Below are 20,298 nucleotides of genomic sequence, written 5' to 3'. Positions count from 1 at the left end.
GTTTTGGAGATGATGTTTTCTAGAAAATAAGTCGTTTTTCAAAAAGTATTTTTTATAAAACTATCTCATTTTTTAATGTTTAGTAGTAATTTTAAATGAGTTAAAAAACAATCTCTTAACTTCCCTTATTTAGCTTGTTATAAAATAAAGTTGTTTTCAAAAAAAAAAAAAAAAAAAAGAGTGGAAAACAATCTCTAAAAATAAGTCATATTTTTTTAGTTGACCAAAGATAGTTTTCTGGGTAAATTGCAGTAAACTCATCTGTGGTTTGGCCCCTTTTCACTTTACCTACCCGTGGTTTAAAACTTAACACTTTATCCACTTGAACTTCAATTCGTTTGCTTTCCGTTACCCACCTCACCCTCAGACGTTAGAAAAACATAATTTTATTAAAAATCAGAACATAACACTGATAAAAAATACAAACCATTGAAACTTTTCCTCACGAGCCCCAGAAATACAAATCCCTATTATGAATCTAATATTGAAACCCCAAAAACGCAATTCGTTGAACTCTCTATTTCTTTGTCTCACAATTTATTTTTCCTCTCTCTCTAAAGACTTGGATTAGGCCTTCATGGCTAAAAATCCCAAGTTCTCACCTCCCATCTCAACCACTTGCCACCACCATTAACGAGAATCAAACTGTATACACCATGGACAAATCGAAAGTTCGAAGCTCCGAGCGATTGTTACTTAATTGAACAGATCTGGAAGCTTCTATAAAGAATCAAAGATCTCCTCGTGTTAATGGACCTAGAAGATTCTCTTATACTCAAGAACCAACTCAACATCAACTCGTTGAACAAAATGGTATCAATTTGTTTCTCCGTTAAAGACCCAGTTTCAATTTCACTAAGGTCATCCTTTGATTTTAGGTTGTTACTGTTTGGGTCATTGTAATTACTGCGGTTTTCTATTAAAAAATTGTGTAATGTAATTTTTTGTTGTAATTGCTAATTTTTTTGGGTTGTTGCGAGAATGAAATGTTTGCTGCCTTTGTGGTGTTTGATAAAGTTTCTCAATAAACAAAAGATTCAAAACAAAATTCATTTTATACATATAAGCCACAAACTCAACTATTGGACCTAATAGATCAATGCTCAAAGTGTGATTCAAAACCCAAGTTGGAATGACAAACCTGAGATATTCTTTGTTTCATTTCTCCTTGTATTAGAAATAGTAGTACTATGAAGAGGAGTAGACTAATGAAACTGGGTGGGAACTTTCCTCTACTATGTAGTATTTTGGATGATGATCTTGGAGAGAAAAATGGTTGAGAGTTTTTCTTGAGAGGTGTTTGATTCATTTTCTTTTATGTTTTTGTGTTAAAATTTGCTTTTCTATTGTCTTTCATTACCAGGATTTCAATATTAGATGTAGAATGGGGTTTTTTGTATTTCTAGGGTTCGTGAGGAAAAATTTCAATAGTTCGTGTTTTTTATCTGTGTTATGTTTTGATTTTTAATAAAATTGTGTGTTTTCTAATGTTTGAGGGTGAGGTGGATAACAGAGAGCAAACGAATTAAAGTTTAGGTGGACAAAGTATTAAATTTTAAATCACAAGTAGACAAAATGAAAACGAGTCAAATCACAGATGAGTTTATTGTAATTTCTCCTAGTTTTCCTGAGGCTCATTTATTCTGATACTACCAATTACTAAAAAATATAAAATAAAAAAACTATTTTTACACAATATTTTTCATCAAAATAAATGAAGCGTTTGTTATCTTTTTTTTTTTTTTTTTTTTTTTTTTGAGAAACTAAAGCGTTTGCTATCAGTTAAGTTAACTGAAATTTCTTTGTGGGTATTAAATCTTTTTAAGAAATTATTTTGGCGGGTCACACATGAATGTCTATATAAACATTGTCGACTTATGGTGGGACCCAGTAGAGAGAGCCACTCGTCGAGAGACCACGGTGTGTTAATGTTATCGACAAGAGAAAAATTGAGCCCAAATAAAGAGGTGGAGAGACAACCTGGACCCGCACATTCCTTTGTAATCTGTTCATCTTTGACCTTTGACTACCCACTACCTAATAACAGACAATTGAAACCTAATTAAATATCATATCTACTTTGCATTCCTGTCCCTTTTATTTCACGATATCTCTTTTGTACGCCACGTTTTTCTTCATTCCCTTTTTCGTCGAGGGCTTCTGTGAAGTTTCTTTTCATTTGTGCCCTTGACTGTTGACTCCCAATTTAATTAAGATACAAGTTCTGAGATTTTTCTTCACTTCCTTTTCATTTTTACAGTTTTATATGAAGTTTCTTTTGATTTGTGTCCTGGACTCAAGAAACAAGTTCTGATATGTTTCTACATTTCTTTTTCTTTTTGACAGTTTATGTGAAGTTTCATTTCATTTGTGCCCTTGACTCCTAATTTTAAAAGACAACTTTTGATATTTTTCTTCACTTCCTTTTTAATTGATAGTTTAAGTTTATGTGAAGTTTTGTTTCATTTGTGCCTTTGACTCCCAATTTAAGAAACAAGTTTTGATCTTTTATGCGATTTAAGCTTTTATTATCCATGACTTGATTGCAAAATAGAGTGCCAAATCTACTATAATAGAAAATCATATTCAACTAGAGTCTTAAATGGCATGAATATTTTATATTGTTTATTATCTAGGAGAAATAATTCCTTTCAATTGAATCCTTTAATTTCTTCATATTTTTATCCGAATTTGTTACACATACATTTAAGAAAATGACTCAATAGAAAAGGATTCTTTCTAATTGAATCTTCTAATTTTGTTCCCATTTTTGACCGGATATGAAACACATGATATTTAAGGAAATGAATTAACAAGAGGATATCTTGTCCACATGTCTATACTTGATAATAAAACCTAATTTCTTATGATTTCACTTTTTAAATGTTTACTCACATAATAATTTTGTGGATCGATCAAAATCTCAATTAAAGTAGAGTTTGGTATATCATATTTTACGTATATATTTTGTTTAAAAAATAAACTAAACAAAAATACAATTGTATTTTTAAAAAATGGTTTTAAAAAATTATCTACTAGCATAAGGCAAAGACTAAGTACGTGATTTGCCTTTTATAATACAAGAAATAGCATAAAAGAAACTTTTACCATTGACAAACTTTTGTTATGGATATTTCTCAAAGTTCCTTTAGTTCTTCTTCTTCTTTTAAGTTTTTTTTAAAAAAAAACTTTTTTATTAATATATTAATTATAAAAGGTACTTTAAGTATATGTATGATTACATTTTTGGAACCCACTTGTCTATCAATTTAAACAAATGACTTTTAAATATTTTTACTTTTTATAAAGTAGTTAAAAGCACAAAGTATTTTTTCTTTTCTTTTCATAAAATTCAATCAAGATTTTTTTTTCTTCACCCAATTAACATATTTGAAGGGTTTCAAATTGAACAAAATTTTCTTGTCTTTTGGCCTTTGGTGCTTTTACATTGGGGAACAGCCCGTTGAGAGGTTGAGAAAAGTAATTATAATTAACTGATTTTTCCTGTTGAATCACGGGTACAGATTTATTGAGAATAGTGAAAGTTAATCTCTATTAAAAAGAAGGGTCAAAGAAAATAATTAGACAAAAAAAAGGTGAGTCAGTCAAGAGAAAAAAAAAAAAACAATTGATTACAAAAGATGAAAGTAGTAAAAAAAGAGTGAAAAGAAATCACAAACAATCTACATAACCACAAGGGCACCAGAGCAAAGACCACTCATAATTAATGATGCTCAATCAAATCTTAAAACAGTGATAAAATGACACATAAAAAGACACAAATTTTATCATAATTGTCTTAAGTGATAGGGTAGAATGAGTTGTCTATTACTTTTACTAGAATTTATCATTTTTTTTTTATCACTTACGATCTACTATATTAACAGTGGTGTGTTTTTTGTCATTCTAGATTTTGAATAATTAGTAAATATTTTCAAAGTATAATAATTGCATATTTTCCACCCTCTGGTTCATATCATAAATTAAAGATTTTTCCAAGATTTTTTTTTTTTTGGATTTTGTTAATACAGTGATGTAAACAGGAGTTAAGTAAGATTTTCAATTTTAGGCTGAAAATATGTAGGACCCACTAGTCGCACATTTCATTTGACCAACCTATATATATATTTTTTCCCCTTAACCAGGGTTAGGTCCTCAAGTTAAAATGGGCACCACACGTGTGGCTAAAAGAGTCAGATAAGGGCAGGGAAAGACAGGGTCTGGTCAGGTTAGTCCCTCCAGCTGTTGGGTATGTCCCTATGTTTTCTTTTCATTTCGTATAAGAGAAAGCAAAGCGTAACAAAGTTAAAAGAGAATTTGCAGAGCTCTCAGATTTAGCATTTCTTAGAATTAACACTTTTGGTACTATCAAACACACAACACAAACAAAACTCTTTCTATTCAAAACCAACCCACTGAGTAGTAATTTCCAAAATGCCTGGGAGTTTAGAGCCGTTGGATTTGGGGGTTCAGATTCCATACCATTTCAGGTGTCCGATTTCGCTCGAGCTTATGTGTGACCCGGTCACCGTCAGTACCGGTCAGACTTACGACCGAGCTAGCATCGAGTCTTGGGTCGCTACCGGCAATACTACGTGTCCGGTTACACGAGCTCCACTCACCGACTTTACTCTTATCCCCAACCATACTCTCCGTCGCCTTATCCAGGATTGGTGTGTCGCTAACCGCTCTCTTGGGGTTGAGCGTATTCCCACTCCCAAACAGCCTGCTGACCCGGCGCTGGTTCGCTCGCTACTCACTCAGGCTTCGTCCGAGTCCAACGCGACTCACTCGCGCCTCACCGCGCTTCGTCGGCTCAGGGGACTCGCTCGTGACTCGGACAAGAATCGTTCCGTTATTTCCTCTCTCAACGCGCGGGAAATACTTCTGCAAGTTGTGTTTGCCAATATGGACTCCGAGTTGAGCCACGAGTCGCTCGCGCTACTCGTCATGTTCCCGCTCGGTGAATCGGAGTGCGTTTCGGTCGTTTCCGATTCGGACCGAATCGCTTACTTATCGCGCTTGCTTTTCCATTCCTCGATCGATGTCCGAATCAACTCGGCCGCGTTGATCGAAATCGTAGTCGCCGGGACTCGGTCGCCGGAGCTCCGAGCTCAAGTCAGCAATGTCGACGAAATCTTCGAAGGCGTGATCGAAATCATGAAGAATCCAATCTCTTCGTATCCGCGCGCACTCAAAATCGGCGTCAAAGCCTTATTCGCCTTGTGCTTGGTGAAGCAGACTCGTACCAAGGCCGTCTCAGCCGGAGCAGCCGAGACTCTAATCGACCGTTTATCCGATTTCGAAAAATGCGACGCGGAGAGAGCGCTCGCAACAATCGAATTGCTGTGTCGAGTTCCCGCAGGATGCGCAGCCTTCGCGGCGCACGCGCTCACCGTTCCTCTACTAGTGAAGATAATACTGAAGATCTCCGACCGCGCAACCGAATATGCTGCGGGAGCTCTTCTCTCGCTCTGCTCCGAATCGGAGATGAGCCAGAGAGACGCGGTGGCCGCAGGAGTACTAACTCAGTTGCTATTGCTAGTACAAAGTGATTGTACGGACAGAGCGAAGAGAAAGGCTCAGCTGTTATTGAAGCTTCTTCGGGATTCGTGGCCCGAAGATTCTATCGGAAATTCGGACGATTTTCCTTGCAGTGAAGTTGTGATACGGTTTTGTTGTTCTTAGAATGAAAAAAAAAAAAAAAAAAAAATTAAGATTATGTTTTTTTTTTTTTTTTTTTTTTTTTGTCAATCCGGTCTCAATTTTTCTTTGTTGTTAGTATAAGAAAAAAATTGGAAAAAAAAATATGATAATTGAGGTTTTAGATTAGTATATAGTGAATTGTAATTCTGTATGTAATTTTGTATGTAAGAATTTTTGTTGGAAAGTTGAAAAGCAAATGAAAAGATAGATCTGTTCTTGTTTTTCTGCTTTTATTTATTATATTTAAAATTCTTTACTTAGTGGGGGCCATTTTGTTTTGTTTTGTGTTGTATTGATAGACTGATAATGGTGATTAGTGTGTGGTTGGTGGTTCATTTGTTTTGTGGAATCTTTATGCTTATTGGGTGTGGGATTGATATGGAGAATGAATGTTCATTGCCATTGCCACCACTTGTTGATGATAGACACTTCTACTAATAATGCAAATGGGAAGATATGGCATTATGGGGCAAAGAAAGTGTTTTGGTAATTGAGCAAATTGAGCAATATGCAAATCTAAAATCAAAGTTTTTTTTTTTGAATACTTGGGTTGGGTGTGACACATGTTTCATTGCTTGTTGCTTTCCCTGAATATCAGATTTTGAACGTTGAAGTGTTTGACTGGGATCCTAGATGTGAGGCTTTAAATTGGCCTAGTTGGCTGGTTTTGGAATTGCTGAAATTTTGTAGTACATAGATGATAGACGATAGACCAGCCCTGAACGCAATTAAATGCCATAATAAGCTTAGTTGAAAGTTAGAGGAGTCAGAAACGTGGGTCAACAAAAAAAAAAAGGGTTGTGTTCAAGTAAGATAACAGGAATGTTTTGTTAATAATTTTCCTACTTTGAAGTGAGTGTGCGTGAAATTATATCTGTATAGAGAGGTAAATGGAGGTGTTTGAGTTGGTTTGACCTAGGACTGACAAAGATTGATACACACAAATGCCCCGCGTGCAAGCCAGGGGTCTACAATAGAATTATGGCATATATGCTATCAAAGTAGTAATAAGCAGGAGCTCTCTCTCTCTCTCTCTCTCTATTAAAGGACCTACTTAAAAAGAGTGGAGCAAGAGTTTTTGTGGCTTGAAAATTTAGAAGATAAAAACAGTACTAGTCACATGTTTTTGGAATAAAACCATGGATTCACATGGCTTTGTTCTTATTCTTTTTTCGTTGTTGTTGATGGCTACTAGTGCTCACATGCCAAACCCAACTATGTTCCTACTCTAATATTAGTCACAAGAACTTCAACGTTTGTCTTTTGAAACACTCATGATATCCAGCATTTGGGACCCAACACTCTCAAACGTCCCTCTTTAACCTTTTGAATTTTGGCATATTGTTGGATTTTCCATTATAAGCTATTGATTACTGCCCCAGTTAGGTTCTTTTCTAAACGTTTGTAATTTGGTTTTATAGGGTAAAGTGTGATGAAAGTAAAGTCTAGTTTTCTGGGTTAAAAAAGTAAAGAAAGTAAGAAAAAAGCGTCACCTAATTTAGGTGGTAGTGGTAAAGGAGTTGGTGTAAAGAATACAGTTTAAAAGATGCAGAAGAAAATGAAAAATGTAAAGGAGTTGGTGTAAATAATAATAATCCATCTTAGGTGGATTATTATTATTATTTTTTTTTGGTGACAGTATATTCGAGTTTAGGGTTAAAAACCATCTTCATCTTAATGACAAAGAAAAACTAGGCTTTCTTTTCGTTTAACATAAATATTGCATGCTATTCTTGAAGAAATTTTTGCTTTTGTAATATACACATGAAAATGCAGAGCTTAAATTGCCACCGTCAATGGTACTCGATTACTCTCTCTAGGAGTCGGTGACAAGGTCAACTATTGTGAGCCACCGACCTCTAGTGAGAAGAGTTGGAATACCCTTGGATGGCAGAGTTTACATGCGCACGTGTGCCACTTTAAATTACATGAGAAAACTTGTTCATCACAAAAATTGTCAATAGTAGTAGCTGATGATGAAAGAATCACTTGATTCATATTTTAAAAACACTTGCTTATAAGAGAAATGGCTTAAGATCTTCACTTCAATAGATTACATGAGAAAAACTTTGTTCATCAGAAAAATTGTCAATAGCAGTAGCTGATGAAAGAATCACTTGATTCATATTTTAAAAATACTTGCTTATAAAAGAAATGGCTTAAGATCTTCACTTCAAAAGATTTCACATTTTGTTTTAGTGTGTCAATTGATTTAATTATTAAAATCTCTTGTTGTCGAATAAATAATTTGCGCACAACAAAACCCCGCCTACAATGGTAAAATAAATTTTAAGGGAAGAAAAATGATTTCCTTTTATTGTATTGCTCACAAAACCAATTTGCAATCACGAACTCATGTAAGTATATCCATTGTTTTGTTCGAATGGTGAACTTTTCTTGCTGTTGTGATGAACAACTTGGTTCAAACAAGTTGAAGTAAATCCCGAAAGGTGGAATAAGCAAAGAGAGGGATGGGTGAAATTGAACAGATTCTGCTTATAGGCAATTTGGGTTGGCGAGTGTGAAAGTTTATATTGGGACAGTGAAGGAAAATGGATCAAAGGATATTCTCCGTCTATAGGCTTTACTGCCGGTATTGGAGTAAAGAGATGGCCTTTGAATGACAGTTTTATATTGGTAGTAGACAGAAATTTCTAATCTGCATGATGAACTTAATGCCAGAATATTCCATCTAAGGCTTCATCAAAACCATTCTAATCATCTTATTGAACATCCCAACGATTGCAGGAACCATTCAAGACATTCCCCAATAGCTGCATTGATCATGCTTTTATAAACAAGTGCACTAACATTTTAGCTATAACGAGAGGTCATCACCAATACTCCCTCTATTCCATTTTATAGATATACATATATTCTAGTCAATAAATAAGAAAGATTAAGAGAAAAAAAAAATCATAACAGTAGAAACCACAAATTTTCTTTCTTCTAAAAAATAAATATGTATTGTCCCTATTTCTAATTCTCTAAATACAAAATAAAAAAAGGGGTTTAGGTTTTGTAAAAGATTATAAAACTTTTATGAAAGAGGACTACTTTTCTAGATTTAGAAATATATCCTTAAGTACACTCTAATTTAATGAATTATTGTGATGTCCTGTATTAGTATTATACTAGCTTGTAACTCCATGCATATACATTGTAGGATCACGATTCGTGGCGGACCGTAACAGTGTCGGGTTCGCACGTAAAACGGCCCTAACAATATCATTTGTAGAGCGTGGGTTTGAAAGGCTAGGCCTTGATCGATAGGCGGTGGGTTTTTCAGGGGGTTCATACAAGGTTAAATGATCGTCACCCCTAGAGTACTTCTCATGGAGGTGGGCTGGGAGGCTCTCGTTTCTTGGCCATTTTTTCCCAGCCCCTTCCCAAGATTACTTAGTTTTCCTTTTATATTCGCCTGTATCCATTTATCCTTCATCCACGTGTAGGGTCAATCTTTCCAAGGCTGATACTTGTCCCATCAGTCTATCCCCCCAAAGTCATTGGGGGTGGTTGTAAAAGCCAAAAAATGCGGCCCTGTCGGGTTCAGAACATTAAATGATAATAACTGCAGCTTTCCCCGGATATTTTAGATCTTTTTTCCGAGTTTCAGTTTTATACCATTTTTACCCTTCTTTACGAGGGGGAACTTTGGGTCTGCCGAGGACTGAACTACCCTCGGCGGTACCCAAAGTCTATTTTGTTGAACTTGGGCCATAATCCTCCTCGGCTTGGCCTATAAATCATTTACGCCCTACATACATAAATATACTTAAAGATATACAATAAGATGTATAATATAATTATATATATAATTAAAATACTACTGATAGTCATTTTTATATTTTGTTAACTCTTTGAAAAATTTTGTAAGGATATAATTAAGTATAAAATGTAAATTATCCATCTAAAAAAAAAAATATTGTGAAGCACTTTTTTTTTTTTTTTTTTTTTACAATTCATTTATTTTAGACTTTTTGATTTTTGTACTTAATAACTTATTTGAATGAATATTTATTATGTGGTCTCACATTTGATTCCAGAATTAAGAAATAAAACTCTTCAAAAATAAATAATTTAGGACATATGGCGCAAAATTGAAACTCTAATTTGAAATTTTAATTTGAGTTTCTCTCAGATTTACTTATTATTATTATTATTATTATTATTATTATTATTATTATTATTATAGATTAGTTAAGTATGTGTTGTGTGGGTGTGTGCTTAGTCCATCATTGAGCACAAACCAAGTCTACCTGAGTTTATAAACAACTACAAAGAATCTAAATTGTGACTAGACTAATCCTTTTAGGGTGTAACGCAAATGTGACTAATACTTACTCTTAGATCATCACAAATATATCAAAAGTATACTAGGTAACCACCTATAGGCTTGAAAATATTGTCCTACAATGTGAACCTTAACGAGGACGCCAGAGATATAAGAGAGGGAGATTATCATGCTACATACTGATATTGAATTATAATTAGGTCATTAAAAATATATCAAAGTCAACTAGGCAAGCACCTATAGGCTCAAAGATATTAGCCTACAACGTGAACCTTAACAAGGATGCCGTAAATTTAAGTGGGAAGAGATTATAATGCCACATACCAACATTAAATTAATTGAGAGTATTTGTTGCATGTGTATTTGTTGAGTCTCACATTGGGATATATTGGTTCAAATTTGGGCACTCTAAAGAACTACAAGAAGTCGTAATTGTGAGTTTGTGACTAAGCTAATCCTTTTGAAGTATATATCGCATATGAGATTAGCGTTTTTCTTAAATTGCTAAAAATATGATGTTAGACCGTTAGAGTAATAAGAAAAAAAAATTGATGCATTAATAATTTTACATTAGAAAGCTGTTAAAACTACTACAATTATACTACAAAACATGAAAAAAAAAAAATGATACATTAGTCATTTTACATAAGATAAATGTTAAAACAATCAATTTTACTAAAAAAAATTTACAAACTGACATTGCAATGAATGTAATTAATTTTATATTAACAACATAAAACTTCTTTTGTGAAAGAAAGAGTAGCTCTCGAGTTCCTCACAGCTTCTGTTTGTCCCCTTCCATAGCAACCTTGCTGATATTCTTACCAAACTAATGCATAAAACTCAGTTCAACACCCTTTGCAATAAACTGGTCATATTTCCATGAACTCCTCCCAATTTGTGGGTGAGTGTGAAATCAGAAAATCAAGACTCAGCCGTTAAACATGCAGAAAAGGAAAGACCCTTAACTACAAACTACAAAGGCAGTGTCGTGCCCTTGATCTAAACAAACGAAGTTCAATTAACCAATTTTAATGACACGTAACTGACTAACTGGTTGAAACCAATTTTAATGACACGTAACTGACTAACTGGTTGAAACCAATTTTAATGACACGTTAACTATCATTATTATGGGCCCATTAAATGAATGGACTACAATGAGAGGTTCAACTTGACTTGAACTAGTTGACTAATTGTGCCCAGGCCAAACGTGGCCTAAATATCAAGCTGGTTGCTTAGGTTGGGCCACAATATAGATGGTTGAAAATAGTCGTAATGAATATAATAACAGTCCTATTCTGTATATCTGTGATGGCCTGATATAATCGGCTGTGCCTAGAATGAAGATTTGCAATTACTCTCAACACTTGACAATCTAATTTTTTTAAATAATTTTTGTAGAATTTTTTTGCAGGTATCAAAATTTCCTTAAAAAGAGTTCACACAACACTCCCATGCCACTTTAACACAAAAGCAAAAAGGGTGTGAAAATTTCGGTTTTCAAGTAACATTGTATACAATAGCCTGCATGTTACACCCCAAATCTTCTTCTTGGCCTCCATGATTAAAAGAGCACTCGATAATAGATATTACACTCTAAACTCCAAATTATTGTTCATGTCACTCTCATTTTGTAATATTTTGCTAACTCTCTCACCTTAGTCTCCTCCTACCACTCCCAAAGTACCAGACCTCTGACTTCTCTTTTCAGCCACTAATCTCAATACCACTATTCCACTACTACAAGCATTAAACCTACTTTTATCTGATATAATTAAAACATTAGACGATAACACTCTACCTAATCTTGATTTTGATTTGCACATAGAAGAGCGAAAAAATTTTTAGACATGGACCTCTAACTGGTAAACATTCAGTATTAGATAAAATGAATGAGAAGGCAATACAGATATCCTTAGTTCTTTCATCATCAATTCATGCACAAAAACTCAGGAAATGCAGAGGCAATACAGGCAATTTAAAGACAAGCAAAATTTGGCTAATTTTTCTTATCAATGTCAATCTACATATGAAAGCATTTAACTATTATCACGCAACCTCTACAAGGATTTATATTTGTATCAATGTTTTGGAGAATCTGGGCTTTAACTCTTTGAGCACATCACGGGCATATTAATCCATGACTAACCATGTTGTGCAGTGACAAGAGAATCAGAGAGCAGAATAGCAACACAGGAGATGCTTTGTACATAAACAGACAGCTCATGCCCTCCCAACATAAGATCATGAATGACACTAAGAACAAAATTCAATGAAGTCCAAAGCATTGTAAGCCCATTCCCTGATCAAATTTCCTCATCATTATCACTTTCACCCCCAAACATAGCAGCCATTTTCATGGCTAGCTTTGCTGCCATTTCCCTCCTCTGAAAATCAGGCATCAATCTCAAGCTTTCACGCACATTCCCTATCTCGGACATCAACCGTTCCAAATCCTCTAATTCAAAAGGTGCACTCTCATCCACCTCTATGGCTTGCTCAGATGCATTTGGTATCACACCCTGGTCATTCTCATCCTGCAATGACGCCGTTGAAGTTGAAGGCTTTTCTTCATCAGATCTGGTTCCACTCTCTTGAGCACGTTCAACGACAGAGCTATTTTGAGCAACAAACCCTGCCATCTCTGAGGATGGGGTAACAGCATTTGCAGAAACCCATCCTTTATCTGTGTCATCCCATGGTTCAGCTGAGCCAGCAGAGAGGATTTCATACTCAAATTCAAAATCAGATTCTCCTGAAGATAACTCTGAGAAGAGGGGATGAAAAAATTTAGCTATGTAATTAGCAAATAAAAGTTCAAATTGAATAGCAATACTCTATAATTTTCTAGAAGGGGAGAGGGGAACCTTCTTTTTCAGGTAATGATGGTTCAGTTATCTTATTGCCAGATTTTAGAATCATTCCAGGCCACATATGAGCAGAAAGAGCACCATAGAGGCGTTCAACTCCTTGTGAATCACCATCAACTGATAAACCTGTCAAGAACAACTTCTTTATATAAGTTTGAACACAAACACATACATACATGTATGCACGTACGTATGTAAGAAACCACATAATCTATACCTAATTCAGTCCCTTAATATTTTGAAAAACCATCAAGTTATGTAGAGAAGACCCCATCATGCTCTTTCTTACTCCAATATAAAATAAACATGTAATTCCATCTACTATGTAAACCTCTTTATCAATATAAAAAATAAAACTTCAATCAAAATATGATGTCCATGCAACATCAAAAGTATGGTCGTCTTTCATATCATGTACAGTTTCTATAGAATTTATGGCTTATAGTTTGAAGTAAAACTAATAGTGCAAATTACCTTTATGACTGAGTAAAAATCTTTGAAATTGAGCAAGGTATCTCAAATTGCTCCTTTTTGTATACATGCTTAATTGCAACATATAAAGGCAATATAAGGAATGCAAAATAGCTAATTGCAACTAAAGGCAAAGAATGGGTTTACACTTGTCAAAATCAGCATTGGAAGCACAAGCTTCAATAAATTCAATGTTATGTTGAGTGCACCATTCCAAACAAGACCTCCTAATCTCGCACGAAGGTTCTTCGTCACCCAATAGACTACTTCCTTCAGTTTCTGAAATTCCATATTCAGTAGACTCTGCATAAGGATCAGCAGAGGAATCTCCAAGCTGCTTCTGCAGGTGTCTTCTGTATTCAGCATGAACTGGATGCCCTGGAAGGAGATCCACCTTGTTGCCAATGCATAATAATATTTCAAAATTTTGAATATCAGTGCGAGCTACCCAATCCTTAAGGGCAACAAGAGATGATAACTGCACATAACGAATGAACAGAGAGATATAGTGCATCAAAAAATCACACTGGCATAAAACATCAAAGAATTTGCAATGTAAAGATGCGAAAGGGGAAAGAGTTTAACATCATTCATGTCAAAAACCATGACCAAGGCAGCCAACTGGTTAAACATTGGCAATGTCCCAATAGAGAAGGCATCATGAAGATGAGCCATCCATACAGAAACGTCAGCCGTGTAGTACTTGGTGTTGATAGTCCAGCTGTTGATGAATATCTATTAAGCACCATTTATTTGTGTTCTAGCAAATCTTTTTAGATTAATAATAATAATAATAATACAAGTAACATAGAGTAAGAATGTTGAAGAAGAATGTTACCCATGGCAACAAAGTTGAGACGATGAATCAGAAGCTTCTTCAAAATCCACAGAGAGTAATCCTAAAATCAGAAGATGAATCAGAAGCCTCTTCAAAATCCACAGAGAGTAATCCTAAAAACAAGTGATAATATACAATTGAAATCATCCAAAATTAATCAGGCAGTGATTAAATTAGGAGCATTAGTAGATTGGTTATTCAGTTTAAACAACAAGTGAGTTCAAGGACTACTGAATGATGCAGATAAAAAGATAGATAGGTTTAAAACTTAATTGGCAAAAATATAAATTCGAATACAAAATCAATGAGCCACTTGACTAGAATAAAGAATATCTTGCAAAAGAATTAGCAGTTAGGTTAGTTATAGGGTTTATATTAGGTAAATCATTAATATTGATTGATTATAGAAGGAAGCAGTGAGATACATAGTAAAGATAAAAAATAAAATACCCAGATATATATATATATATATATATATATCATTATCATCAAAAGAAAAATTCTTTTAATTGAAAAAAGAAAAGAGGAACATACGGGAGAGGAGGGTCCGTTTGCCAACATTGGAGGATCCAAGGACGAAGATAGCGGGTCGATTCTCAATTTCAATCTCAAGAGAATTCTTTTCTTCTTCCCCCATCTTCACTCGCCCGTCTGTGTCTGTGGTGGCACTGTCAATTTGCGAAATGAAAATGAAATGATAAGCTAACTAACTGATTCTGGCTTCTGAGCTGGAGTTGGTTAAGATTAATTTTAGTGAATTCACAAATATTTCATTTTTTTTTATCAATTGTTTTCAAATCAACTAAACATGTGGAGGAATGTCATATTCTAAATCAATTATTATTCTTATCATTATTCCAAAAAAATGTAGTTTTTTTTTTTTTTTTTTAAATTATTATATAAAATTTATAAAAATAATAACCTTTTTCACCCTATATAGATAACCAAAGTACCAATACATTAAAGCTACAAAATTTGAAAGCAAAAATTAAAAGAAATTTCAATAAAGTGAAAAACTATACCTGGTCATACTGTTTCTTCTCAGACTTGGATTGCTTCAAGCAGGGCCGGCCCTTCCCTTAGGCGAGTTAGGCAATTGCCTAAGGCCCCCAAGTCCCAAAATTTTAGAAAAGAACCAACCGGGTAGTAGAGGATTTAGTTTCAAATGAATTACAAAAATAATCTGGCACATCCTTTTAACCAAAAAAAACAAAAATTTTGGTAAATCCTATTAAACATTGGTTCTAAACAAAATCATTGACCAAAAATCAACCAGATAAACTACAAATCCGATCTAAGAGATTAACCACAAAACAATCACAAATCAAAACAAATAAATCCACTCAAAACCCTAAAAATTTTACCTTTCTCTCTAGTCTCTGCTCTCCGCCTCTCTCTAGTCTCCAGTCTCCAGCTGAACCGCCTCAGCCTCTCTCTGATTCTCTGCTCTCCGCCTCTCTCAAGTCTCAACTGCTCACCTCACCCCACCGTATCAGGTTCTGAGGTTCAGGAATCAGGTATAAAATTATAAATATTTGGGCTTTTATTTGTTAAGAACTTAAGATAACTTTGTTTGTTTGGGCCCTCCCTGGCTGGTTTTGTAACTTTGTTTATCATTATGGCTGCCTGGACCCTCCCTGGACTGGGCGTTAAGTTTGGGCCATCAAGGTTTTTTTTTTTTTTTTTTTTTTTTTTTTTTTTTTTTTTTTTTTTTTTTATATTATTATTATTTTTTAAAGTCTGCATTTTTTTTTTTTTTTTTTAGTTATAGATAGGATTTGTTTTGTTTGTTTGTTTGTTCATTTTATTATTATTATTATTTTTTTTTTTGGTGGGTGGGCCTTATTAATAAGTCTTGTGTCAGTGTTATGGCTGTGCTTAAATTTTTGTTTTGCTTATGTTTATTTTTTTTTTCAATTTATGTAGCTTGAGATTGCTAAAAACTTGTTATTGTTCAGTGAAACTACAACAATACTTTTTATATAAATCAAGTTCTATTTCTCATTTGCTATACATTTGAAAGTTATTTTTTTATTTTAGTCTTTATAAATATATTGTTTGATTAGAAATGTCTACTAGAAAATATATATTTGGATATGAAAAACTTAAAAAAAGAAGAAAAATTAATTGAGTCTCAAAAATGATCAATGGATAAATTTGTTATTAATAATAAACAAAATATAACACAAAATTTAGATGAAAATATCACAAATGAGCAAAAAATTCACCAAAATAATTTAGAAGAAGATAATGTTCAATTTTGCAACACAACAAATCTTGATAATGAACTTCAAAATAATTTAGAAGAAAATGAAAATAATTATGAAAAATATAATATAAAAATATTAAATAAACATTAATTTAATTAACATATAAGTATAAAAAAATGCCCAATTTTTAATTCTCACCTTAGGATCCAAAATGTCTAGGGCCACCCCTATTTCCCTCTCATCCTCTTTCTACCTCAACCCACGTCACACCGTGCTCCATGGCTGATCACCAAGCTCTCCTTCTAAACCTCCATGGCCGGAGCTTTTTAAGCTCATCACCTCTAATCATGCATCACTACTGAAACCCAGCTAAAATCAAATCACGACTACCACCACGGCCAAAACCCAGTCAAAATCAAATCGCAACAAAAACCCAGAAGCCCACCAAATCACAAATCAAATCACACCCACCGAAATCAAAACACAAAACCTACAAAACAACCAAAATCACAAAATGAAAACACTGAAAGTGAACCCACCATTAAAAAAACATATATTGGTTTTGTTATTATATTTTAGAAGAAGAATCATCTTGTTGAACTAATTTTATATCCAAATTAATCAAACAAATAAATAAATAAACAAAAATCACACACCATAATCTGGTGAAGTCTCGTGAGTCATACTTTCACCTAAATGGATCGTCTGAGTTGAGAAGAAGAGATTTTTATAGTTTTTGGCTCGGCAGCACAATTTTCGATTTCCTTTCTTGACGTGGCTTTCGCTCGCTCTTCTCCTGTCAGCTTAGGCGACGTATAAAGAGAAATAAAAGGAAGAAGAACAAATCACTGCATAAAAAAGAAGAAAAGAAAAATAGTGAGAGAAGAAAGATGAACTGAGATAGCGGGTCGATTCTCAATCTCAATCTCAAGAGAATTCTTTTCTTCTTCCCCCATCTTCACTCGCCCGTCTGTGTTTGTGGTGGCACTGTCAATTTGCGAAATGAAAATGAAATGATAAGCTAACTAACTGATTCTGGCTTCTGAGCTGGAGTTGGTTAAGATTAATTTTAGTGAACTCACAAATATTTCATTTTTTTTTTTATGGCTTTTGTATCAATTGTTTTCAAATCAACTAAACATGTGGATGAATGTCATATTCTAAATCAATTATTATTCTTATCATTATTCCAAATAAATGTAGTTTTTTTTTTTAATATAAAATTTATAAAAATAATAACTTTTTTCACCCTATATAGATAACCAAAGTACCAATATCACACGTCAACCCACGCCACCCCTATTTCCCTCTCATCCTCTTTCTACCTCAACCCACGTCACACCGTGCTCCATGGCTGATCACCAAGCTCTCCTTCTAAACCTCCATGGCCGGAGCTTTTTAAGCTCATCACCTCTAATCATGCATCACTACTGAAACCCAGCTAAAATCAAATCACGACCACCACCACGGCCAAAACCCAGTCAAAATCAAATCGCAACAAAAACCCAGAAGCCCACCAAATCACAAATCAAATCACACCCACCGAAATCAAAACACAAAACCTACAAAACAACCAAAATCACAAAATGAAAACACTGAAAGTGAACCCACCATTAAAAAAACATATATTGGTTTTGTTATTATATTTTAGAAGAAGAATCATCTTGTTGAACTAATTTTATATCCAAATTAATCAAACAAATAAATAAATAAACAAAAATCACACACCATAATCTGGTGAAGTCTAGTGAGTCATACTTTCACCTAAATGGATCGTCTGAGTTGAGAAGAAGAGATTTTTATAGTTTTTGGCTCGGCAGCACAATTTTCGATTTCCTTTCTTGACGTGGCTTTCGCTCGCTCTTCTCCTGTCAGCTTAGGCGACGTATAAAGAGAAATAAAAGGAAGAAGAACAAATCACTGCATAAAAAAGAAGAAAAGAAAAATAGTGAGAGAAGAAAGATGAACTGAGATAGCGGGTCGATTCTCAATCTCAATCTCAAGAGAATTCTTTTCTTCTTCCCCCATCTTCACTCGCCCGTCTGTGTTTGTGGTGGCACTGTCAATTTGCGAAATGAAAATGAAATGATAAGCTAACTAACTGATTCTGGCTTCTGAGCTGGAGTTGGTTAAGATTAATTTTAGTGAACTCACAAATATTTCATTTTTTTTTTTATGGCTTTTGTATCAATTGTTTTCAAATCAACTAAACATGTGGATGAATGTCATATTCTAAATCAATTATTATTCTTATCATTATTCCAAATAAATGTAGTTTTTTTTTTTAATATAAAATTTATAAAAATAATAACTTTTTTCACCCTATATAGATAACCAAAGTACCAATACATTAAAGCTACAAAATTTGAAACCACAAATTAAAAGAAATTTCAATAAAGTGAAAAACTATACCTGGTCATACTGTTTCTTCTCAGACTTGGATTGCTTCAAGGATTGGCTTTCCACCTAAAAACCCAGAAAAGAAAAGCAAAAGAAAAACCCTTTTAATTTGTAATTACTAATTACACATATTTGGAATTGAAATCAATCAATGATAAATGTAAACCTAAAAGACTTTGTAGACACCAAAAAGACCCATTACCGAAAACACTTTCTGCTCTCTATGCTGATACAGTATCCCCATCACTCTTCTCAATCAATAATGATATCTCAAACTTCCCAAGCCTTACCTCAAAATAAACAATTCAACTTTTTTTTTTTTTTTTGTTTTCAAAAGTTAACTTTAAATTTTTAACAAACTGAATATAAACCAAAACCTAAAACCAATCCAACCAAAATACCAAAAAGAGAAAAGAGAAAACTTTACCAGTAACGGCCCTCTGAAACACTCTATCTCCGCCTTATGGAGTCTCTCTGTCTAGCGGCTCCGGTCGTCTGACACTGACTAGGTCCGGTGGTCTCTCTCTGCTCCTCACGGAATGCAAAATCTAACAACTCTTTCTATTTTTATTTCTCTCTTTCGATCTGACTTTAAGGTTATTGTTGTTTTGTTTGTGTTTTTTTCAACATCCATTTGGTTTAACGCTGTGTTTTAAACAACCTTTGTTTTTTTATTTTAATTAGAAATGCCACTATTTTCACAATAAATATTAAGTAGTAAATTGTTATGCGATGTTATCAGTAGATAAAAAAGTAATTTAATTTTTTTATTCAAATTAAAGTCAATAATAACTTATTACCTATAGTTTATTATAAAAATATTGTAAGAGTAATTTTTTTTTTTTTTAAGAAGTAGATAACCTTAATTTTAGGAGTTATTATTATTATTATTATTATAGAGTTTCAAAAAAAATTGTTATTATTATTAATAATCATAAAAAGAACAATAATTTACGATGTTAAATGTTGATATCAATTAGATGACTTTCGTCAAATTCTGAAAGTCTAAAATTTTGAGAAAGAACAACCCTTAAGAATAAAGGGGATAAACTAAAATTATGATGTATAAAGAGGAATTCAATAATCTCCCAAAAGCATAGTTTATAAAGAGATATTAGACTTTTAACATGTGGTATCCTTTTTATGATTATTGCTCATTGTCATTACATTAACACACCAAATGGTTTTTGCTTTCCTTCAAAAAAAAAAAAAAAAGAAAAAGAAAAAAGAAAAGAGAAAGGTTTTTGCTTAATAATATTCTAAAAATTAAAAACTACTTTCAATGCATTTTTTGTCATTATTATTATTATTGCCAACAAAACCTTATTATATTCATTAGATATACTATTTAGATGCAAGTAATTACAAATGTGATCATGTCGTATGTTAGATAAGAATTTTGAAATTATGTAATAAATTTTCGTTTAGTTGTTGTTTTTCAATAAAATAATATTTGTTGTAAGTTCATGTCTGCACAGAAATTCAACTAGTTTATTATTATTTTTT

The 20,298-nt window shown here is 33.4% G+C and overlaps 2 protein-coding genes across 5 annotated transcripts; one reads left to right on the top strand and one right to left on the bottom strand.

Moving 5' to 3' along the window:
• Positions 1 to 4,258: 4,258 nt before the first annotated feature.
• On the top strand, positions 4,259 to 5,713 carry LOC115966287 (U-box domain-containing protein 26-like). Its single transcript, XM_031085545.1, has one exon. The coding sequence runs from the start codon at positions 4,435 to 4,437 to the stop codon at positions 5,686 to 5,688; it is 1,254 nt and encodes a 417-aa protein (XP_030941405.1). The 5' UTR covers positions 4,259 to 4,434; the 3' UTR covers positions 5,689 to 5,713.
• A 6,267-nt stretch (positions 5,714 to 11,980) lies between these two features.
• Positions 11,981 to 15,752, bottom strand: LOC115968705. Of its 4 annotated transcripts, none has more exons than XM_031088184.1 (8): positions 15,547 to 15,752; positions 15,205 to 15,375; positions 14,717 to 14,850; positions 14,183 to 14,243; positions 13,930 to 14,065; positions 13,492 to 13,822; positions 12,871 to 12,999; positions 11,981 to 12,770 (listed from the first exon to the last, which is right to left on the bottom strand). In XM_031088184.1, the coding sequence occupies exons 2-8, from the start codon at positions 15,210 to 15,212 to the stop codon at positions 12,310 to 12,312; spliced, it is 1,260 nt and encodes a 419-aa protein (XP_030944044.1). In that variant the 5' UTR covers positions 15,213 to 15,375; positions 15,547 to 15,752; the 3' UTR covers positions 11,981 to 12,309. The 4 variants fall into 4 exon arrangements, with proteins under 4 accessions (XP_030944044.1, XP_030944045.1, XP_030944046.1 ...); XM_031088185.1 differs by having other exon boundaries at positions 15,205 to 15,282; XM_031088186.1 differs by lacking the exon at positions 15,205 to 15,375.
• Between the last annotated feature and the right edge of the window lie 4,546 nt (positions 15,753 to 20,298).

The sequence above is a fragment of the Quercus lobata genome, chromosome 11 (assembly GCF_001633185.2).
Source record: "Quercus lobata isolate SW786 chromosome 11, ValleyOak3.0 Primary Assembly, whole genome shotgun sequence".
NCBI lineage: Eukaryota > Viridiplantae > Streptophyta > Magnoliopsida > Fagales > Fagaceae > Quercus > Quercus lobata.
The sequence above is the reverse complement of the archived record's forward strand: the minus strand, read 5'-3'. Positions and strand labels throughout refer to the sequence as shown.